This window comes from Scomber scombrus, chromosome 4, assembly GCF_963691925.1.
Source record: "Scomber scombrus chromosome 4, fScoSco1.1, whole genome shotgun sequence".
Taxonomy (NCBI): Eukaryota; Metazoa; Chordata; class Actinopteri; order Scombriformes; family Scombridae; genus Scomber; species Scomber scombrus.
Genome location: NC_084973.1, coordinates 28,386,055 through 28,405,036, shown reverse-complemented (window position 1 = coordinate 28,405,036; position 18,982 = coordinate 28,386,055). Strand labels below are relative to the sequence as shown.

The following is an 18,982-nucleotide window of genomic DNA, read 5'->3' as shown; positions in this document are numbered from 1 at the left end:
TTTTAAATGTGCCCTCTTCCATGACCCTGACAGACTTGTCTCTGCTCTGCATATAAATCTGAAAGTGTCAGAGAACAGAGCTCATCGCTGACATGTTGCACCACCTTTATCAAGGCACCCCTCTCCCTGGTTTCTTTGACAAGCATGCAACATGAAAGCCAATGAAGGACACACCTTGACCCCCCCACACTCCTCCACACACACACACACACACACACACACACTGCTGCTGAAACAGAGGAAGTATCTGCTTCATAAGCATTTAGCAGCGAGGCAGCTTGCCTAGCAGCCTGCTGCAGTAAAGACTTCCAGACAGCAGGCTGGCTATAATTAACAAACAGTAAAACACACACCTAGCGAGGGCTAGGGCTACCACTTGAGATCAAAGACCATCGGCCCTCAACGACAGGCTTTTTCATCAGCAACCACTGGTTTGTCAAGTGTTTGATCTCAAGTTATGCAGTCGAGCATGCTTTGCATTTAGGCTGCAAACAATGTGAGGAGAGAAAAATGATCCACAACTAAACAACAAAACAGTTAGCAGAACAAATAAAGTAAAGTAAAAGTGTAGCCGAGTATAGTATAGTATAGTATAGTATAGTATAGTATAGTACAGTATAGAACAGTATAGAACAGTATAGTATAGTACAGTACAGTATAGTATAGTATAGTACAGTATAGTATAGTATAGTATAATATAGAACAGTATAGTATAGTACAGCATTGTATAGTATAGTATAGTATAGTATAGAACAGTATAGAACAGTATAGTATAGTACAGTACAGTATAGTATAGTATAGTACAGTATAGTATAGTATAGTATAATATAGTACAGTATAGTATAGTATAGTATAATATAGAACAGTATAGTATAGTGCAGCATTGTATAGTATACTCATTTTCACCCAAATTTGAAGGCCATATCAATTCAAACTGGTTTTCACCCAGATGTTGTGAGTCTGTTACATCCTGTTACTATAGAGCCCTGATCCCCAGTTAACTACAGTTAATAGTCTTCTTGTGATGTTATTGTATTTTTGGTTTTGACTCATTTTCACCCCAAATAGGTTTTTAAAAGCAGATCAGGTGAAATTGACTTTTACCCAGATTTTTTTTTTTATTGCGACAAATCCAAAATGTGTTATTTCCTGCTGTTACAAAATTCAAATCACAACAGTCTGGGGTACATGAAGTTCTCTTGTGATGCTGAAAGCCCGATACGTGTGAAAAAAGAGAGAAAGTAAAGAGAAAAAAGGCGAGAAAACATAAATGAGGTTGTGATTATGTGTCAAAGTCCCTCTAAGTAAGTCAGAAAACAAGTAAAAGCTGCGATGCAATAACCACTCACAGTATTGTATAGTATAGTGTGTTTTCATGCTGTGTTGTGGAGCAGCAACAGCAGCAGCAGCAGTCCTCCGCAGGGCAAAGCGACTGACCACTGATGGCTCTTGGCGTCTTCAAAGTGACATCCTGCCACAACAGTATTTACAAAGCAAAACTCTCACATCCTGTGTGGCGCCCTCTCAGGCTTCAATCTCTTGCGAGGTTCAACTATAAATGTCTTGCAGAAGAAAAAAAAAGACTTGGAAAGACTGAATCTGCCCAAGTGATGAACTGCTTCCTTCTGCTCCAATCAAAGGAAATGGCCGAATCCTGCAGTGCAGGAGACTGACTAAAAGTCAGAGTGGCATTATCTTTGTTTAGGACGTTGCATTACCACTGCTTTTGAGATATTCTTAAAGATTATATTTAGGATTACACACATAGACGCCACAGTTGCTCACTCAGAAAAAGCATAAAGCAAAGTGGTCTGACTGGTAGATTAGTGGTTTTTCACATTCAGGCTTTGCTGCTTAATAACACATCATGTATGTGTCACAACAGAGCGAGAAAAGGGAAACAGAATTTGGTTTAAATGCAGCAGGGAAATCTGAGAATAGAGCAATGGAATCTTATATTGTGCTTTTTTGCAGGTCAAATTCAAATTAGAATTCATTTTTGCTAAGAAAACAAATCTCCTTGGTGTTTACTTTTACATTATTTTAATACACACTTGGTTGAAAACTGTATATACCAAAAAGAAGACATTTTAATTGGATGTAATTTGCGATGGTGTCAGCAATCCATTAGTGTTTTCCAGCAGGTGTGACTTTTAGCCAAGTGACAACCACCAAAGCTTGAAAATGAAGCCAATCTGGAAGTAAGTTAAAATGCAATGCCACTGACAGCTGCTAGATGCTCCAATTAACGAGTCATTATGGTCTCCGTTGCTAAATTCAGCCCTTCTAATAAGTGTCCCATTTTTTACATTAACACTCACATTTACATTACTTTGTCATTTTTTACTATTTAACCAGCTGCCCTTCTGCTATCTTCCGAAAATGATAAAATGTTTGCTCAGAGCAAAACCGATGTTTAAATGCAATATTTTCAGAGACGGCACAGCTCTGCATAGCTCATTTTCTTGCTGGATGCACATTAAGTCCACTTTGTAGATCGCAGAAACATTAGATTCAAGTGTTTTTCTCTCTAAATTGCATAAAAGGTTGATGTTCTCTATAGCCAAGAGGTCTATTACTTATATTTCAGTCCATGTACTGTAAGAGTTTAACCTAATTCTGGGAAGAAATAGTGTGTGTTCATTTGACTCAATCAGACAGTTAACTCATGTTTCATGTAAAAACATAAATCAACCTTGTTTAAATGTTCCTGTTTTCTCATGAAAATCTCCTCCCACTCCTTCCAGAAACACAGGTCAACATCACACCCTCACTACAGTTTATATCGTCAAAACCTCACACAACCCTACACCTGCCAGTTAGACTCTCTCTCTCTCTCTCTCTCTCTCTCTCTCTCTCTCTCTCTCTCTCTCTCTCTCTCTCTCTCTCTCTCTCTCTCTCTCTCTCTCTCTCTCTCTCTACATATGCTACCTTGTTATACAGTAAGTGTTGCAATATGAGAAGACTAAAGTGAACCCCTGCAGAGCACCCTTTGGCCATCCTCCGAGAGTCAAATCCTGAGGACACTCACACACACGCGCATCTTAGAAAATGTAGAGAGTCAGGTTTATATTCATGTTTAAGTCTCCAGGCCTCTCTGGCTCAACATCATCATGTCTATTTGTCACACTTTTAAGTGGTCCTTAAGGGACGGCTGCTACCTCTTGATATGCGGCTGCACTTGATTTTGCTGTTTTGAGCATATATACATTTAGAAAACAGCAATCTTAAACTCTTAACTGGTTGAATTACATCATACAACAGATATAGATGAATACCACTCAAGGCATGTCACTGAAAGGACAAGACTAGTGTTGCTTTATCTTTATATTCAAATCAGCAATTCCCCTGAAGAAAAACTAAATCAGAATATCATTAGTTTTGCAGGTATGTTATCATAAAGTTGTAACGTTGGGCAAAATATTGGACAAACGGAATTTTTACATGAGAGATTATCAAAGTCTCTGCAATCGATTGATGCATGGTACATGAGCTGGGTACTAAACCTCCTAACAATCCATCAAATAGTTGCGAACAGTTTGAGACTGTTCTTCCCAAAACCCAACACTGTTAACTTATTCATGGTGCTGGAGAAAACACAAGGGATCAATAAAGTCAGAGGGATTCGACATCTGAGAGCACGAAAGGAAAAAAAAAACGTTGGTGCCAATCCGTTTAGCAGCAGATAAGTGATTCATTTGACCTGCTGACGGTGCCTGAGGAAAATTTAGAGGATCACTAAAGTTATTAAGGTTCAACTTCTTGGGAGTATGTGCAACAAATTTCACAGTGATTCATCCTTTAGTTGCTTGGATACTTTCTGAGTCAAAGTGGTGGATCAACCATCTGACTTTACCATCCCTGGAGCCCAACTGCAATCAAAAATACATAAAAGAGCATCACTGTTGCATTGGCTGATGTCCCATTTCATTCCTATCAACAAAATCAATTAAACAACCCTGACAATGCACTTTTGATCGCTGGTGTCATGCTGGTTCTACGCATCAGTGTCTAGAATAAATTACCATCTTCAAAGCTCTGATGAAGACTTCACAACACACACACCCCAAGAAAGTCTATTAGTTGTACGAACAATTAGCCAAACTTATGGAGACACGAGGTGACTCTTAGGCTTTAATTACCAATTCCTGTCTTCATCCCTGAATCTCTGCAGGGGGGAAAACAAACTCAACAGAATTTCACTGCAGGCATGGCAAACCTGTTTCCTCATCAGGAACAAACTGTGCTAATCTGACTGCAGCTACACAGACAGTACTTGTTATCTGGATAAATTCAATAGCTTCAGTTTGCTTTTAATAATGAAAAAAGATTAGATATTGTCAGCTCTTCCTTTTAAACATACTGATTCTGAACTTCTTATCAAGAATCATGAGTTACAGTAAATCCTTTGTGTCGCAGCACCTCATCGGATAACTTCATTTCAAGTTCTTTAGATTTGACTTACTGAGTCTTTCCTATAATGCAGAGATGTTTCGTTGGCCTTCACAAGAAGATTTTGGCCCTGGTCATTCCCCAATTACTGTTCAAGTGTTTTATGAGGAGTGGGGGGGGGTAGATGGGGAGAATAGGATTGCAGACTTTTGTGGCGCACAAAAGGGACTCGTGTTTTATGTTGGGAAGAGGTTGGGGGAGTATCCATTTGGTTTGTGGGTGCAATGGATGGCCACTCACCCGTGACAAACTTCTGTACAAAAAGCTATACCATCCGTCAGCCTGAAGAATATCTCCGAGAACAATGTGCTGTAAAAATGCTGAGTGCTGACGTAAAGAAAGGCTAAACTCAAGGAGTCATGGACATCTAAAATCCCTTAGTGTCAGTTGATAAGGTCATGGCACTTTTGTAATGAAAAGATAGGGTTTGAAGGGGTGGGAGAGTTAGGAGCTTTACGGCTGAGAAGGACTTACCAATCCGTCACAGTTGTTAATGGCAACCGAGGCCCCAGGGACGTCTGTGATGTCACCGATAAAGGTGCAGTCTGTCTTTAGCAGCTCACGGCGAAGTATCCTCTCCGTCATGCCGGTTGGTTCAGTCTGGTTGGCGCCCGCACCGCCGGCGTCGCTAATGCTTTCGCTGACATTCCCAAAGCCTTCGACCTCGTCGTGCCACTCCACCATCGCGCCCGGCGCCACCAGCCTGTTGTTCGGGTGCAAGCGTAGATGGAACTCTTTACCGAAGGCGGTGATGTTGAAGAAAAGCTTCTGCTCGGATTCACTGGAAGAAAACACCTCCCTCTTTACACGCTGTTTGTGAGTGGCGGACAGCAAGTGTGACAGGTAATGTCCGTGGGAGTCGGTGCTGAAGGGAGTTACCAGGCCATATTCCGTCAACCTGCTCTTTAGTTCATCTGTGAAACAATGACAGAAGAAGAGATGTGTTTCAGTTAAAGATAGCAGCAAATACAAAATCAACAAGACACCTCTATTTGATAGAAACACGAATGCAATATAAATGTAAATATTCATGTAATGTGCAGAAAATAAGACGCTCTGAACTGTATAACTCAGTGCAGCAAAGCCCAGCAGCACATAAACCATCTTTTTGTTGTTGCCAAAAACTATTCAGAAGCAAAGAAAACCAGATATCAAAAGTTCCCAAGGTGATATCTTCATATTGGTTGTTTTGTTTGACCCAAGATCACCCAGAGATATTCAATTCAAACCAACACAAAACATAAAAAAGTGGAGAAAAAAATAGAGACTTTTACCTTTGATAAACTGATCATCTATTTAGCACTAGACCTAAGTGCTGAGACTGATAAAGCAGAGTTGGTTCATTGTAACAACAAGAACAACAAGTAATATTTATCAGATGCAGAGACGCTGCACCACTGTTCCAAAAAGTCATAATGACTTTTGGAAGTTGTTACAGCACCAATAATTTCTTGTCTTGATGCTTGAGAAGGTAAATCATCTTCAGTGCCACATGTTCCACACTAACAGGCATTCTAACTGAAGTAAGGAGGCTGTGTTTCTGAAGGAGGCTGAACATAGCGTGATCCAATACAGATGGACACACCCTGGATTTTATTAAGACTGATGGTAATGTCTGTTCTCGGCCATTCTGGTTCTAGTACATCTGACAATAAAACTGTAAGCTGAGTTAGAGAGTCAAGAAAAATATCCTGTTTGTGAGGAAGAGTGGCAAGAGAGGTGATTGGAGGCAAACTCAGACACTTCTTGAATGATTAGAAAAGGTTTCTTAAAGAAATTGAATAATCACAAGCAAATCAATCTTATCTTAACTGGCTTAACTCTAGATAACTCGAACTTAGGCATGCTCACATGCACACAGCTACACAGACATCCTCCCATTTCTGCTTTCCCCTAAACCAACATCTATCCCCTTAAATAGGCCTAAAATCTATCCAAGCAGAACCATCTTTTTTGCAGGGGGGTAACCCTAACCCGTATCCCACCTACAACAGGTGAACAACAATGCTGCTTTTATCAGTTAACATTGTTTAGAGACACACATCATCTACCACAGAGTCCTCAGCGTAAGTTAAACTAAGTTACAATCACATGAATACTAAACCAAACATTTAACCAAAAAAATAACTCCACCCATACTCAGTCTGACCAATGACATCACTGATGATGCCAGTGAGAAATTAAAAGCAGGAAGTCCTTCTTTGTCTTTTGGAAAACATGGTAGGTAAGGTAAGAATGAATTAAGCTAATATATAACTTAAGACACTCAGGACTTAAATCAATAAACAATAGATGAACTTATATAATGCTAGCCTGTCTTAATTCAACCAAAAATACAGATGTAAATGAATGCAACACATCAATGCTAAACACACACAAACCCTGGGATAGTTTGTGAAAGCAATGCTACAAAATACAGATATTAAACAAATGCAATGCATGCTAAAGGAATACATACAAGTGTAATGGGGACAAATGGTGCGGTCTCACCCACTATGTTTCTTCCTATGCTTTCTTTTTTCCTGTTTTCCTATATCCAGTGCAAAAAGTATAATTATCCCTATGAAGGCTGGAAATCAATATCTTGGCCTGGTGCTTCATTTACCCTCAGCTCCTTGTTCATTGGCTCATTTGTGGTCAACTCAATTGTTCGAGGAAATTTGCGGGCCTTGAAACACCCTCAGTCTAACAAAATTTCCATCCATGGCTCGGTTTGCTTTTCCAAATGTGTGCAGAGGCAGACACTTCAGTCGGTTTTGGTTGGAATAAAAAAATGTAACATGAATATCATGAATATCGAAACCTTGAAATTATCTTGTAGGATTTGACTATAAGACATTCAAACAGGTGTCAATGGCGAAACTAAAATTACACACGTCTGAGGAAATGACATGCTTTACAAATCATAGCGTGCATGCTCTGAACACGTGATGTAATAAAAAAAGAAAAGAAAAACATACATGAGATCAGCCTTCGAAGAAAAGACATGCAAATATCATGCAACCAATTTGATGATGATACAGATAAAGGGAGAAAATTGAACTGTGTATGATCTGGTTAGAAGCAGCTTAATAGTGATTTTATAAGGTTAAACACAAATAAGGAAATAGTGCATGTTAAACTTAACTTGTATAATCAAAGCAAACTGCAGGCACGTGTCTGGTTTTGAACATGCAAAACATCAAAGGCCTTTTTTTATGGGGCAAATACCTTACAGTTACATCACCAACTTGACTCTTTCCGCAAACACGAATGACACAGAGCTAGTTGTGTGACATTCATACTTAAAAAAGGCTCAACATGTGTAGGGCTGATGTAATCTAACATTAACAAAGTTATTACCCTTTATCCCAACTTTACTCTCTCAAGGAAAGCTGGTATGACAAAACTTTGAAAGGATGAAATTGTTTTAGAGCCACGGGTCAGGAAGAAGTCAAGAATTAGCTCAGTTCTTTCGTGTGTATTTGGAGGAGTGGGGCTTCACTGCTTAATCCCCAGGAGGCCCCGGTCTAATCTTACGAGCCATTTCTCCAACTCAGAAGAGCGGACAGAGAAGATTCCTTAAACTGGCAGACCTACAACAAAGGTGCATTTAGATCTGATCTTAAATCCACTTAAAACTATGACTCAAATCTTATAGTATATAACTGGCAATTCATCATGCTTTTTATCTTTGTCAACAAATCTCAAAAACCAACAATGAACTGATCTACTTACAAGTATCATGTGTGTGTCCAAAGTCTGATATATTGTTTTTTCTCTCTGCTGTAGTCCTATGTTGTTTTTTTTGAATAAATGACACACACTGCAGTGATGTTAGGTTGCAGTTCTCCAAAAGTTGACTCTGGCCCAACTTTCCTGCCACAGGCCGGTGTAGTGCCACAGCAGCCAAAAACACCTGCAGGTAAAACTCACTACCTCCATTCAAATGAATACAGCCTTACAGAGCGTCACTACCTACTTGTGCTCATAACCTCTAAGAACTTTCACACTGAGTCAAGAAGTTGTGATACGTAGCAAATTAAGATGGAACTGCATTACTGCCTTATATGAGATCTTATTGGTCTGTGGAGTCATTTCTAAACAAACTAACATGCCAAAAACTCTTAGTCTGTGGTTCATTGACATGTTTTTAATAGTTTTTGGACAACGACACAGGTCTGCAGCACAGAGGAATAAGATATATGAGACTTTTCATTCACAAAAAACACTTTTAAGTAAGATTGTTGGTTTGGTTCTGCATATGAGACTTGTTGACAGTGACTAAACTATAGAAAATCGTTATACCCTTTAACTATTCAGCTTCATCAGGACTGTGTGGGTGTGATATGATTAGACTTGACTGACAGCGACAGCATCCACAAGCAAAGAAACCTCAAAACTGGCATCACATTCGAAAACTGCTGAATCCTGAACGGTTTACGGACAAGCGTGACTTCACCTTTATTCCCCAATCGATTCACACCCATTTAAAATCAACGAGAAGCACACAGACAACACAAATCCTCAAGTCTCTCAGGTGAAACAACACTTTTCTAACCTGGACAGAGAATACTTTGTTTTTGTAAGAAAACGCTCGAAAGAACATGTTTTCGGACCCTTGAAATTGTTTTACAACCTACTAATCCACAAAGACTTAAGCCAGCCAGAGCAAATGAAATGGGGTTAAAGCTAATTTAGAGAAAAGTTTCAGCCGTACATTCATTTGCAGCGCTGTTGACTTAACTATTGAAAGTATGTCAAACACTAACAGTCAAACACACACCTACACCCAAAGGACCACAATGGAAATAAGCTCTTAGGCTTTATTGTGTTTTTTATCCTTTTGACAAATACTGTACAAAGATATGATGCCTCCTGCTTGAAACTTTATTTATACATGCCATATAGTTTTGGTATAGTCAATAAAGATTTTCAATTAATCAATAAATCAGTGACACCTGAGTTTCAGAAAGCTTGACATTCAAAGTAACATTTACTTTGAATAGATTTTAAAGGCTTGGGTTGGAGTGCCATGTGGGGGATTTGCTCTTATGGAAAAATGTAAGATAAAAGAATAAAAGGTTACTTTTTATGTTGTAATATTGGTCTTATTGGCTATATCCATAAAACTGAGAGACAGAGATAGTTTAAGAAGTTTAACTTTTTAACGTATGAGTGAAAAATGAACTCAGTGAATAGCGAGACCAGACAGCACTGAAAGTACATGTTAGGTTATTCTGAAAAGGTCATTAATATCAAGGTCTTCCTGCATTCATCCATTGTGTCACCAGAGACCATTTTAAAAAGGAGTTATTTCAAAATGCACTTACAGGAATTCTCATTTTCAGAGTGAAAAGGCAAGGCGAGAAAAGTTTACATGGAAGATTTTTTACTTTCTCCATTGCCATCGATTGTTACAGGAGTCACTCTACACAAATCCCCAACTGCAGCTTCTTCTTCTTCTTCTTCTTCTTCTTCTTCTTCTTCTTCTTCTTCTTTATAAAGAATTGATGAAATATAATCTAATACCATTATGAACCTAATAGGAACCATTAAAGGAGCACTGAGGGAAATATATGCAGATTATTATAACTATAAACAGTTTTGGGAATATGAGAATAACAATAGAAACTCCAATGAAATGACTGTCTGATTTATGTGCATGTTTTGATCCTTGGGGATTAAACAGCAGTGACTAACATGTTCAGTAATTGTTTTGAATAAAATAAAAAAAGATTAGATCATCTACCAGTATAAGATGCCTGGGTATCTCACATATCTTCTTTAATGGGGCACTCAGCATCCACAATGACTTTACCACCCTCCGAAGAGATACACTGGTATTAGATACAGATAACAGAAGTTGGGTGATTATATTCATCTCCAGCGAGGTTGCTAGCATTATATTTCTTTATGTCTGTGTTTGTTAGCCAAGAGGATATCTCAAAAAGAGAGATATCAATGAAATTTGGTGGAAAGCTCAGCCACAGATAAAAGAATGAGTGATTCGTTTTTAGTGTGGATAGTACGAGCATGTGGCCATTTATGGAGCTCTGCTTCGCTTGTATTCCCTGAACTGTGAGGTCAAATCTATCAATATCAATATACCACTCCTCTAAATAATTGAATCCAACTTTATGAAATGAATGAGCCCAGATATATGATGAATACATCATGCCATTTCCCTATTATCAAATTCTTGTAGCTGTAGCCTAACATAAACTCTTTTTCACACACGTCAGGCCAAGCAACTCTTGGTATACTCGAAGGCACCTCATCAACAAATAGAGCAACAACATTAATATAAAAGACCATAATTCAGTGGTTATTACTCTGACGCACATAAAATCTTGCTCAATTGTTGTACAAAGTCCTAATATGGATGTAATGACGTTTTTTCCTCATGAATCATGGCCATCATTAGCCAATTTGTGCAACCATCTAACCCTATAAAGATTTTGATGCAGATTTGGATCAGGATTTTTTGATGTCTTCAACTTTGGACTGAAAGCTTAGAAGAAAGTGAAGCGAGTCATTAAACTGTTTGTATTGACTGATTAAAGGCTGACAGACAATTACCTAGAACTCATTTTATATCTGATCTACAGCACTGCTGTTCTTAGAAAATACCCACTGAGCCTTGCCAGACAACACAGAGCAAATCACTGTTTGTAGACCACTTTTGCAGAGCTTGTTACTAGACAAAGAAATGTGATAGCAACAGGAGAAAGTGATATCGCTTACTAGAAGTACAGCACTGCTGTCTATTTTCTGCAGCTGAGATTGGTGTAATTGGTCTCTCTGGCTCTGCTATGATAGATTTCTCCATCTGCATGATTGGTGAACAGCAGTATAAAACTGCAGCTCCCTAAAGACACCCTTTGATTGTTAGGGTCTGACACCACATCCTGACATTTATTGTAGAGGTTTGAAAGAAAGGCTTTTTCATGGTTGTTTTAAAAAAACAGTCAGGTTCCCAAATGAATACTGAAATAGGTTTTTTCTTGCCATAATCATTCCTCCTGTTCATACGGACCATTAGAAGATCCCTTCATGATACACTTACAATGCAAGTGATGGAGTCCAAAATCCACAGGCCTTCTTGTGCACAGAAACATATTTAAAAGTTTATCTGAAGCTAAAATGAAACTGAAATGAAGCTGAAGTCTTACAAATGAGTCAAATCAAGTGGATATCTTTCATCGTTACAGTCTTTTTAATGCCAATGTCCCTCTTTTTGTTACTATACTTCCACCACAGCTCAACAGGGAAACACAAAGAGGGAATTTGATGCTAAAAAGACTGTAAATGTGACAGATATCCACTTGATATGACTAACTCAGACTGCTGAAGCCTCGTGTAAGTTGTTATTCAAAATGACTGTGAGAATATATTATGGATTTTTGACTCCATCACTTGAAAGTACATTAGCACAAGTTAAAAACTGAATCTGCAGTAAAGAGAACACTTAGCAAGCAGGAGCAAACTCATGATGAAAACCTGGTAAACTGAAAGAAAAACCTAGATAAACGAGTCGACAAACGTAACAAACGCAGAGGCGATGGGTATGAAAATGTTCTTCACAGTTGGAATCTATCTTCTCAGACATGTATGGGAGCTTTTGGAGCGACGTGTTAGACAGCACTCTCCACCAGTATCATCAAACCATCAAATGAGTGATTTTGAGAGAATGGTTTCTTGACAATCTTCTTGAATCACGACAAGAAGCACTGAAGCTTTTCTCTTGGTGGCCCAACACCTTAATGACAAACGGATGTTGGCTTTTCCTTCAATTTACCACCTATCACTGTGTGTGCTTGGCCATCAAACACATCCAACTAGTGCCAACAAAGACTTATGAGGCTTATGAACCTCTGAACTTGAACACAGCACAGAGACTACAGCCAGATCCAGCGTGTATGTAGACGCTGACCTTGTGCAAGAGGAGACTACAAGTCTGTGATTTCAGCCTTAAAAAACAGACAGAAAGACAACATAAATTAGCCAACCATTTCAACACCGCTGTCAATATAATTAAGCAGGCTTGTCATAGGCTTATGGTGTTAGTGTGCTTGAAACAAATTAGTTCCTAGAAAGTGTTGTCCGGGCATGTTCGCTGTTCTGAATGGCCGTATTTGAAGGCAGGGTGAAAACCACGCCATCACAGAGAGAGACAAGGTGCAATGAATTGTACAAACAGGGATAACGGCACACATGTCAGTCTCTCATCAAAGGCATTCATACTGTTGCACGCAAAAAAAGCCAAAAATTGTTGTGCAAAGAATGACAAAAGAGAGGTTTTGAGAGAAGTTCAAACCTTCAAACACCAGGCCACCTTCTGCATGAAGGGGTCGTGATTGTTGGATTGTCGGTTTTTTTTGGAAAGTTACAAACGGAAACGCCTGTTTAGAATCTGACGACCACTTCCAACATCTTAAACCTCTACTACTTTTTTCACGTTTGCTGATACAAGTGTTTCAAGTCGGATTTAGCAAACATTTCTTAACTGCTCATTGGAAATTGCTCCTTTCCAACTAGATGACTACCACCTGTTAACGAGGAAGTGCAAGTTCATGAGATTTGACACAATCAGCGATCCCACGGACTAATTTCATTCACAAAAATAGGGGAAAACGATAACTCGCACACTGCGAACACACCAGCAAACCAAATACTGACCTAATACCTAACATCAGACCCAGAAACAACTAGAAAATATTAATACAGCTGCCAAAGATCTATCCTCAGGCAAAGGTAAAAAAGGAGGAGAGAATATTTTACATGGATGATGTTACACTGTTGGGTGTAACAGAGGATGTTCTCATTAAGGCTTTCAGAGTCAGACAGTTTTTACGTGGATCTATTAATAACCACTTTTGGCACAAACTGTTGAGGTTAAACACTTTATAACATCGTGATCATAACCTAATTTGGATGAAAGCATTACAATTCTTGACTCAAAAAACATGTTTTCCCACTGTTGAGACAAGCCGACTATCTGGACGTGACTCAAACAACAACTCTGGCCAACTCATTAAACTAAATATGAGGAAATTGGTGAATGCGTCAACCACTTTTACCCACTACTGAAGAACAAATACAGTAGTTGCGGTTCTCGCCTGAGGCCAGATGTCTTTCTCTTTTCGGAAGAAGCGAAGACGGAAGTGAATAACTGACAGAAACCACACTAAGTGGGTGAAATAACTGCTTTACAAGGCTGATAAGAGTCAAGTAGAGCCAACGATGGTGAACTACAGGCGGCACTCAACCACAAACGCTCAACCACGGGGCAACAGCGCCCAACTGGCAGTTGTCAAGCTTGATGTGTGAGGGCGCTGGAGGTGTTCAGAAGATAACGGCGGGTGTAAAAGGATCCTACGTGGACAATGTTGCAGCTCACTTGTTTCTTAACCTCAGAATGGGTAACAGATGTGCAGGATTTAGAAGTGGAATTTTCTTTCCTGTATAACAAAGCCCTTGAAGCAGTTCACTCATGTAATATAAGTGTGTGTGTGTGGTGTGTGTGTGTAGAGGGGAATGGTGGGGTGGCAAGAGGAGGGTAGGAGGGGTGTATTACAGAGCTCCTCACTCACACACACAAACTCCCCTCCCACTTTGATCTCAGAGCACCAAAGTTGTCCTCCTTGAATCTCTCCAGTGAGCAGAGAGGGGAGGAAGGAAGAAAAAAAAACACCCACCTCTCACAACTTACATCTAATTATTAACAAGATGAAACAAAAATTAAATAACACTTACCCTCCTTTTTGTCTTTTTCACCAGCCTGCAAAAACAGAAGAGTAGAGGGGGGGGGAGGCTCGTTAAATGCGGTACAAGCCAGAAGGAAATAATAATGTGAAGCTGAGATGTCCAGCAGCAACAACACTACCGCCCTGCAGCAGTTTACTGTAGGCTGAGCTGCTTGTAAAAATGTTTAACAAAAATACCTCTATTTCACACATGTCTTATGTAACAGGCTAAACTCATGCGTGTGCAGTGTCAACATATTTCACAGTGGAAACAGTGTGCGCATTTACAGAGCCAAATGTGAAAGTTTTCAGACAGTAAAAAAAAAAAACCTGTTGCTGTGTCGGCCCACTTTTCCGTTTTACAGCTGGATTTATTTCAGTTTCTGAGAGAAGAGAATCGGCACACTTGAGTGTAAAAAAAAAAGACGCAACACAGGGAATCGATATACACACACTTACCTTGTCAGCTGAAGTCACTATAAATCCTACAAGAAGCAACGCTAGTGACAGGACAGCCATCACGAGTCTTATTTTTAGTTCTCTTGTTTCAAAACTTTATCCCAACGTGAAATTAAAATAAAGACAAAAATCGAGGGGGGAAAGAGTAAAACACAAAAAAAAAAGGAAAAAAAAAAAGCTCAAAGCGCAAGCGTGACCCGGCTCATTCAAAAGTTATCAAAGTGGGTGTGCAGACTGTGCCTCTGTTATTTAAAAAAAAAAGAAGACAAAAAAAAGACATAAAGTAGTTAAAGTTTCATTAAAGTAGGAGTGAGGCGAGTTGCGACACTTTGTCAGTCAGTGTTTCTGTTGACTGAGTTTCTAGAAAGTTTGAGTTAGTAGAAACATCCCCTCTGCCGCTGGCCGGACAGAGCTGCAGTGTGAAGCTCTTGCAACCTGGCACTTGGCTCCCCTGGCTAATAAACGACAAGACCAGCCCTGCCTGACGTCACGCTGCCCTTTCCGCGAGCCTGAACACATGGTGGGACAGAGGAGGAGGAGGAGGAGGAGGGAGGAGGAGAGGGAGGAGGAGGAAGAAGAAGCCCCCTCCCCATCCCAGCACAGGATGAGATACACAGTCAGCAGCTCAGCATTGATGATCAATATACAAGCAGGGTTGTGAAGTTTACTTTGGACATGGTTACAGATTACTAGTTACCCTATTTGAAGTAATGTAACTATTTCAATTATTTAATCAAAGTAATGTAACTTATTACTTTTGATTACTTTTTAATTACTTTTCTAGTTTTCTAACCAATGTCTTCAGCTTTCAGGTAAGTGTTCCCATTAAGCACCAACATCTAATTTCAGGTGTTTTTCATGGATACTGACATGATTTATAAGGGAGATCATTTCTTATAAAGCAACATTTATCTCTCATTTGAAAATGTATTCATTAGTTCATGTAGATTTTGCAATATAAAATAAATATATTTGATGAAAAAAGTGAAAAGTCTGGCATGAAGCTTAATTGGTACTGTGACACCATTTAAGCCCACGTCATGATTTATTTACAAAATATAAAAAAATACTGATTTCAAAGAATTAAAAACAGTAATATATGTATTCAGTAACATGTTAAATATTAAAAAATGAGGAAAAAACCTTCCTGAGTAAAATCTTAAAGGTCTGACTTCAGATGTAACCTCCTTTGTAATCATCAACATTTTCAGTAACTATTTTTTTCCTCAGTAACTAACAGATTACAGTTACATTCATTTTGTAATTAAATTACCCAACACTGTGTATAACATGTCAAGAAAGAGCATCTATAGAAATAATAAAGAACATTAAAAAAGTACACAAGCAATAAAAATAAAAACATTGTAAAAAATAAAAAAGTAAGATTATGTACAAAAGTAATATTGATGTTGAGTGATAAGATACTTAAGTTTGATATTGTTACTGTAATTGAAAGAATTAAAAGTTTAAAGCGCTAAAAGTGAGAATGCTTTGAATAGAAATATTTATCAATCTGTTTCCTACAAAGTTGAATAAACAGAAGAAACTTTAATGAAATCAGTATTTGGTGTGAGAACGCTTTGCCTTTAAAAACAGCAGCAGTTCTCCTCCGTAGACATTCACACAGTTTGTTCCGGTGCTCGGCAGGTCGGATGTTCCTGAGTCTTGGAGAAGTTGCCACAGTTGTTTTGTGGTTTTAGGCGACTCAGCTGCTTCTGTCTCTTCATGTTAATCCCAGACTGACTCCATGATGTTGAGATCAGGGCTCTGCAGGGGCCAAACCATCTGTTCCAGGACTCACTTGTTCTTCTTGTCGATGCAGGTAGTTCTGTATGACTTATGTGAGTTTGGGGTCACTGTCATGCAGAATGAAGACATCTCTCTGATGGTGATACATTATGGATACAAATATAAACATCTAAAGCGCCTTAAACCTGTGTATGTGTGTGTGTGTGTGTGTGTGTATGTGTGTGTGTGTGTGTGTGTGTGTGTGTGTGTGTGTGTGTGTGTGTGTGTGTGTGTGTGTGTGTGTGTGTGTGTGTGTGTGTGTGTGTGTGTGTGTGTGTGTGTGTTTAATATCTACAATGAATAATAGAGAAAGTTTGCAAAAAGGAAAATAACTACATATAAAAAGGAAGTTACTCATATGTCGCAATACAACATGAAGTTTTCTACAGTCCAGAGAAAGGTGTAGACTGAATCTGCAGCTTATAGTGCCGACTCGTTTTACAATACAAATCATATTTGACATCAAGATCTAACATCAACAAACACATTTACAGTATCCTGCACCCTGTCCTACTAATGCCAATGTTAATGTATGATCATGCAACTATTTTAAATGTTTTGTAAGTGAAGTGTTCTGCATGTTTTCAGTTCTTTTCTACATTAAGTCACTCCTTTAACTTAAATATAATGCTTTGTTGTTGTTGTTTTTTTACATTAATCTTCATAATTAGTTTTTTAAACATGCAAATTCCTTTCAAATCAAATTGAAACATTCATACAAAGCAAAATGTTGTCTCTAGAGTAAGATAAGATAGATAAGATAAGATAATATGTATCTTTATTGATCCCCTTGGGAGAAATTCAAATTGACAGAGCAGTAAGGTACAGTGGGAAATGTGCTAAAAATAGAATCAACCAAAAAAAAGGAAAAAAAAGAATAAAATAAAATATTATATACAGTAAACTGGATCTTTGTGTAAATAAATCAGCAATATATAAATGTGCAATATTCAGAAGAAGAGTATGTTATATCTCATTTATCTAGAAGCCAAAGATCTGAAGACACGCAGTAGAGAGCTGGTATTTTTCCCTCTTTACGTTGGTCGATTCAAAACTATTCAGGAGGAAAACTGGTCAGATTTGCGTGATGGAGAACGTGAGACCCATTTTCTTTTGTACTGCACAAATTTAAATGATTCAAGAGAATTTATTATCCATGAAAAGGCTCGACAAAGCCCTGAGATATTTTAGTATGCACGCAAACCAAAAAGTGTAAAAGCTGTTTAATTTGGATTCATATAGGTTTGTTATCGTTGTCTCAATGGTCTGAAAAAGAAAACAAGGTGGATTATTGAATTATAGTTTATTCTGATTTCACTACAACTGTAATATATTGTATGTTTTTGTCTGTTATTTATTAATTTTGTTGTAGTCAGTGATGGTGTGAAGATTTTCTCTGTTTGGATTTGGAAATTTATAAGCAGCACTCTGGTCCTGGCTTGTATGAATTTGGGCTGGCCATAGTTACCATAGTTACCTGACCATAGTTATATGTATGGCACAATAATAAAAGCAATGTATTTATTAATTCAATGATAACATCAATAATCACAGTTATATCCTGATATCACTTTTCTCATTAAGCACATTGTGGACTGGGATGAATTTATCTATATTATTATCTTCTCTTTTTTTTTTAAATTTCTCTTCATTCATTGTTTTTTAATTTAATTTATTTGTATATTTACTTAATATTTTATTATCAGTAGTAGTAGTAGTAGCAGCAGTAGCAGCAGCAGCAGCAGAAGTAAAAGTAAAGTAGTAGTAGTAGGTTTTTTGTAAATATTTCTATATATTTAATTTATTTTATATTTAATTTCTATATATTTATGTCTAAATTCAAATGTGCTTATCTGGCATATAAAATGCTGTATACGGAATATAATGCAAGTATGATAAATACTGAATGTGAGAGTAAAAAAAGGTAACATATGCAATGATACAGTATAAAACTACATTTGTACATGACATAATAGAATATATTATAATAAACAAAAGAGAAATAATTCCAAATTTACGAATAAAAAAATATATATATAGTGAAAACGGGTGAAAAACATAATAAAAAACTGATGAAATCCGCCAGTCAACCATACACCTGTTCTATCGTTCTATCTATCTTCCTATAAACTCATATAAACTCAGACTCCAGGATGTTGTTATGGGTGTTTTCACCATTTTTCAGATTAATCAATAATGAAAAATAAGTAATAGACCTGAGCTGTCTACTTATGTCCTTTTGTCATGAGTAGAAATGATGTATGAGCAGTTCAACCAAGAAGTGATTTCTCTTTCTCACATCATTTAATATGAATGATTTTAGAGGCCTGAAGAGGTGAAAGTACTAGAATAGAAAATCACTTTAACACTTTTTTTTCTTAGCCCTTTAATCATTTTCTGACCTCCTGGTGAGATCAAACACTGTTTTAATTGCAAATACCGATCGTAGATCTATGTACAATTATAATTAAAGTGCCTACCCTTCCTCATGTGAACACATGGTGGGACAGGAGAACAAGAAGAGGCACCCAGCTCCCACAAACTGATAAAGAACA

General features: G+C 38.0%; 1 protein-coding gene across 1 annotated transcript in view; it reads right to left on the bottom strand.

The window, feature by feature from the left end:
* adamts3 (ADAM metallopeptidase with thrombospondin type 1 motif, 3) overlaps positions 1-14,699 on the bottom strand; it is a 137,417-nt gene extending 122,718 nt beyond the window's left edge. Inside the window, exons 1-3 of the mRNA XM_062417928.1 lie at positions 14,640-14,699; positions 14,191-14,215; positions 4,927-5,366 (exon numbers count right to left, since the gene is read on the bottom strand). Coding sequence (XP_062273912.1) covers positions 4,927-5,366; positions 14,191-14,215; positions 14,640-14,699 — 525 coding nt within the window. The remainder of the gene's footprint in view (positions 1-4,926; positions 5,367-14,190; positions 14,216-14,639) is intronic.
* Positions 14,700-18,982: the final 4,283 nt, after the last annotated feature.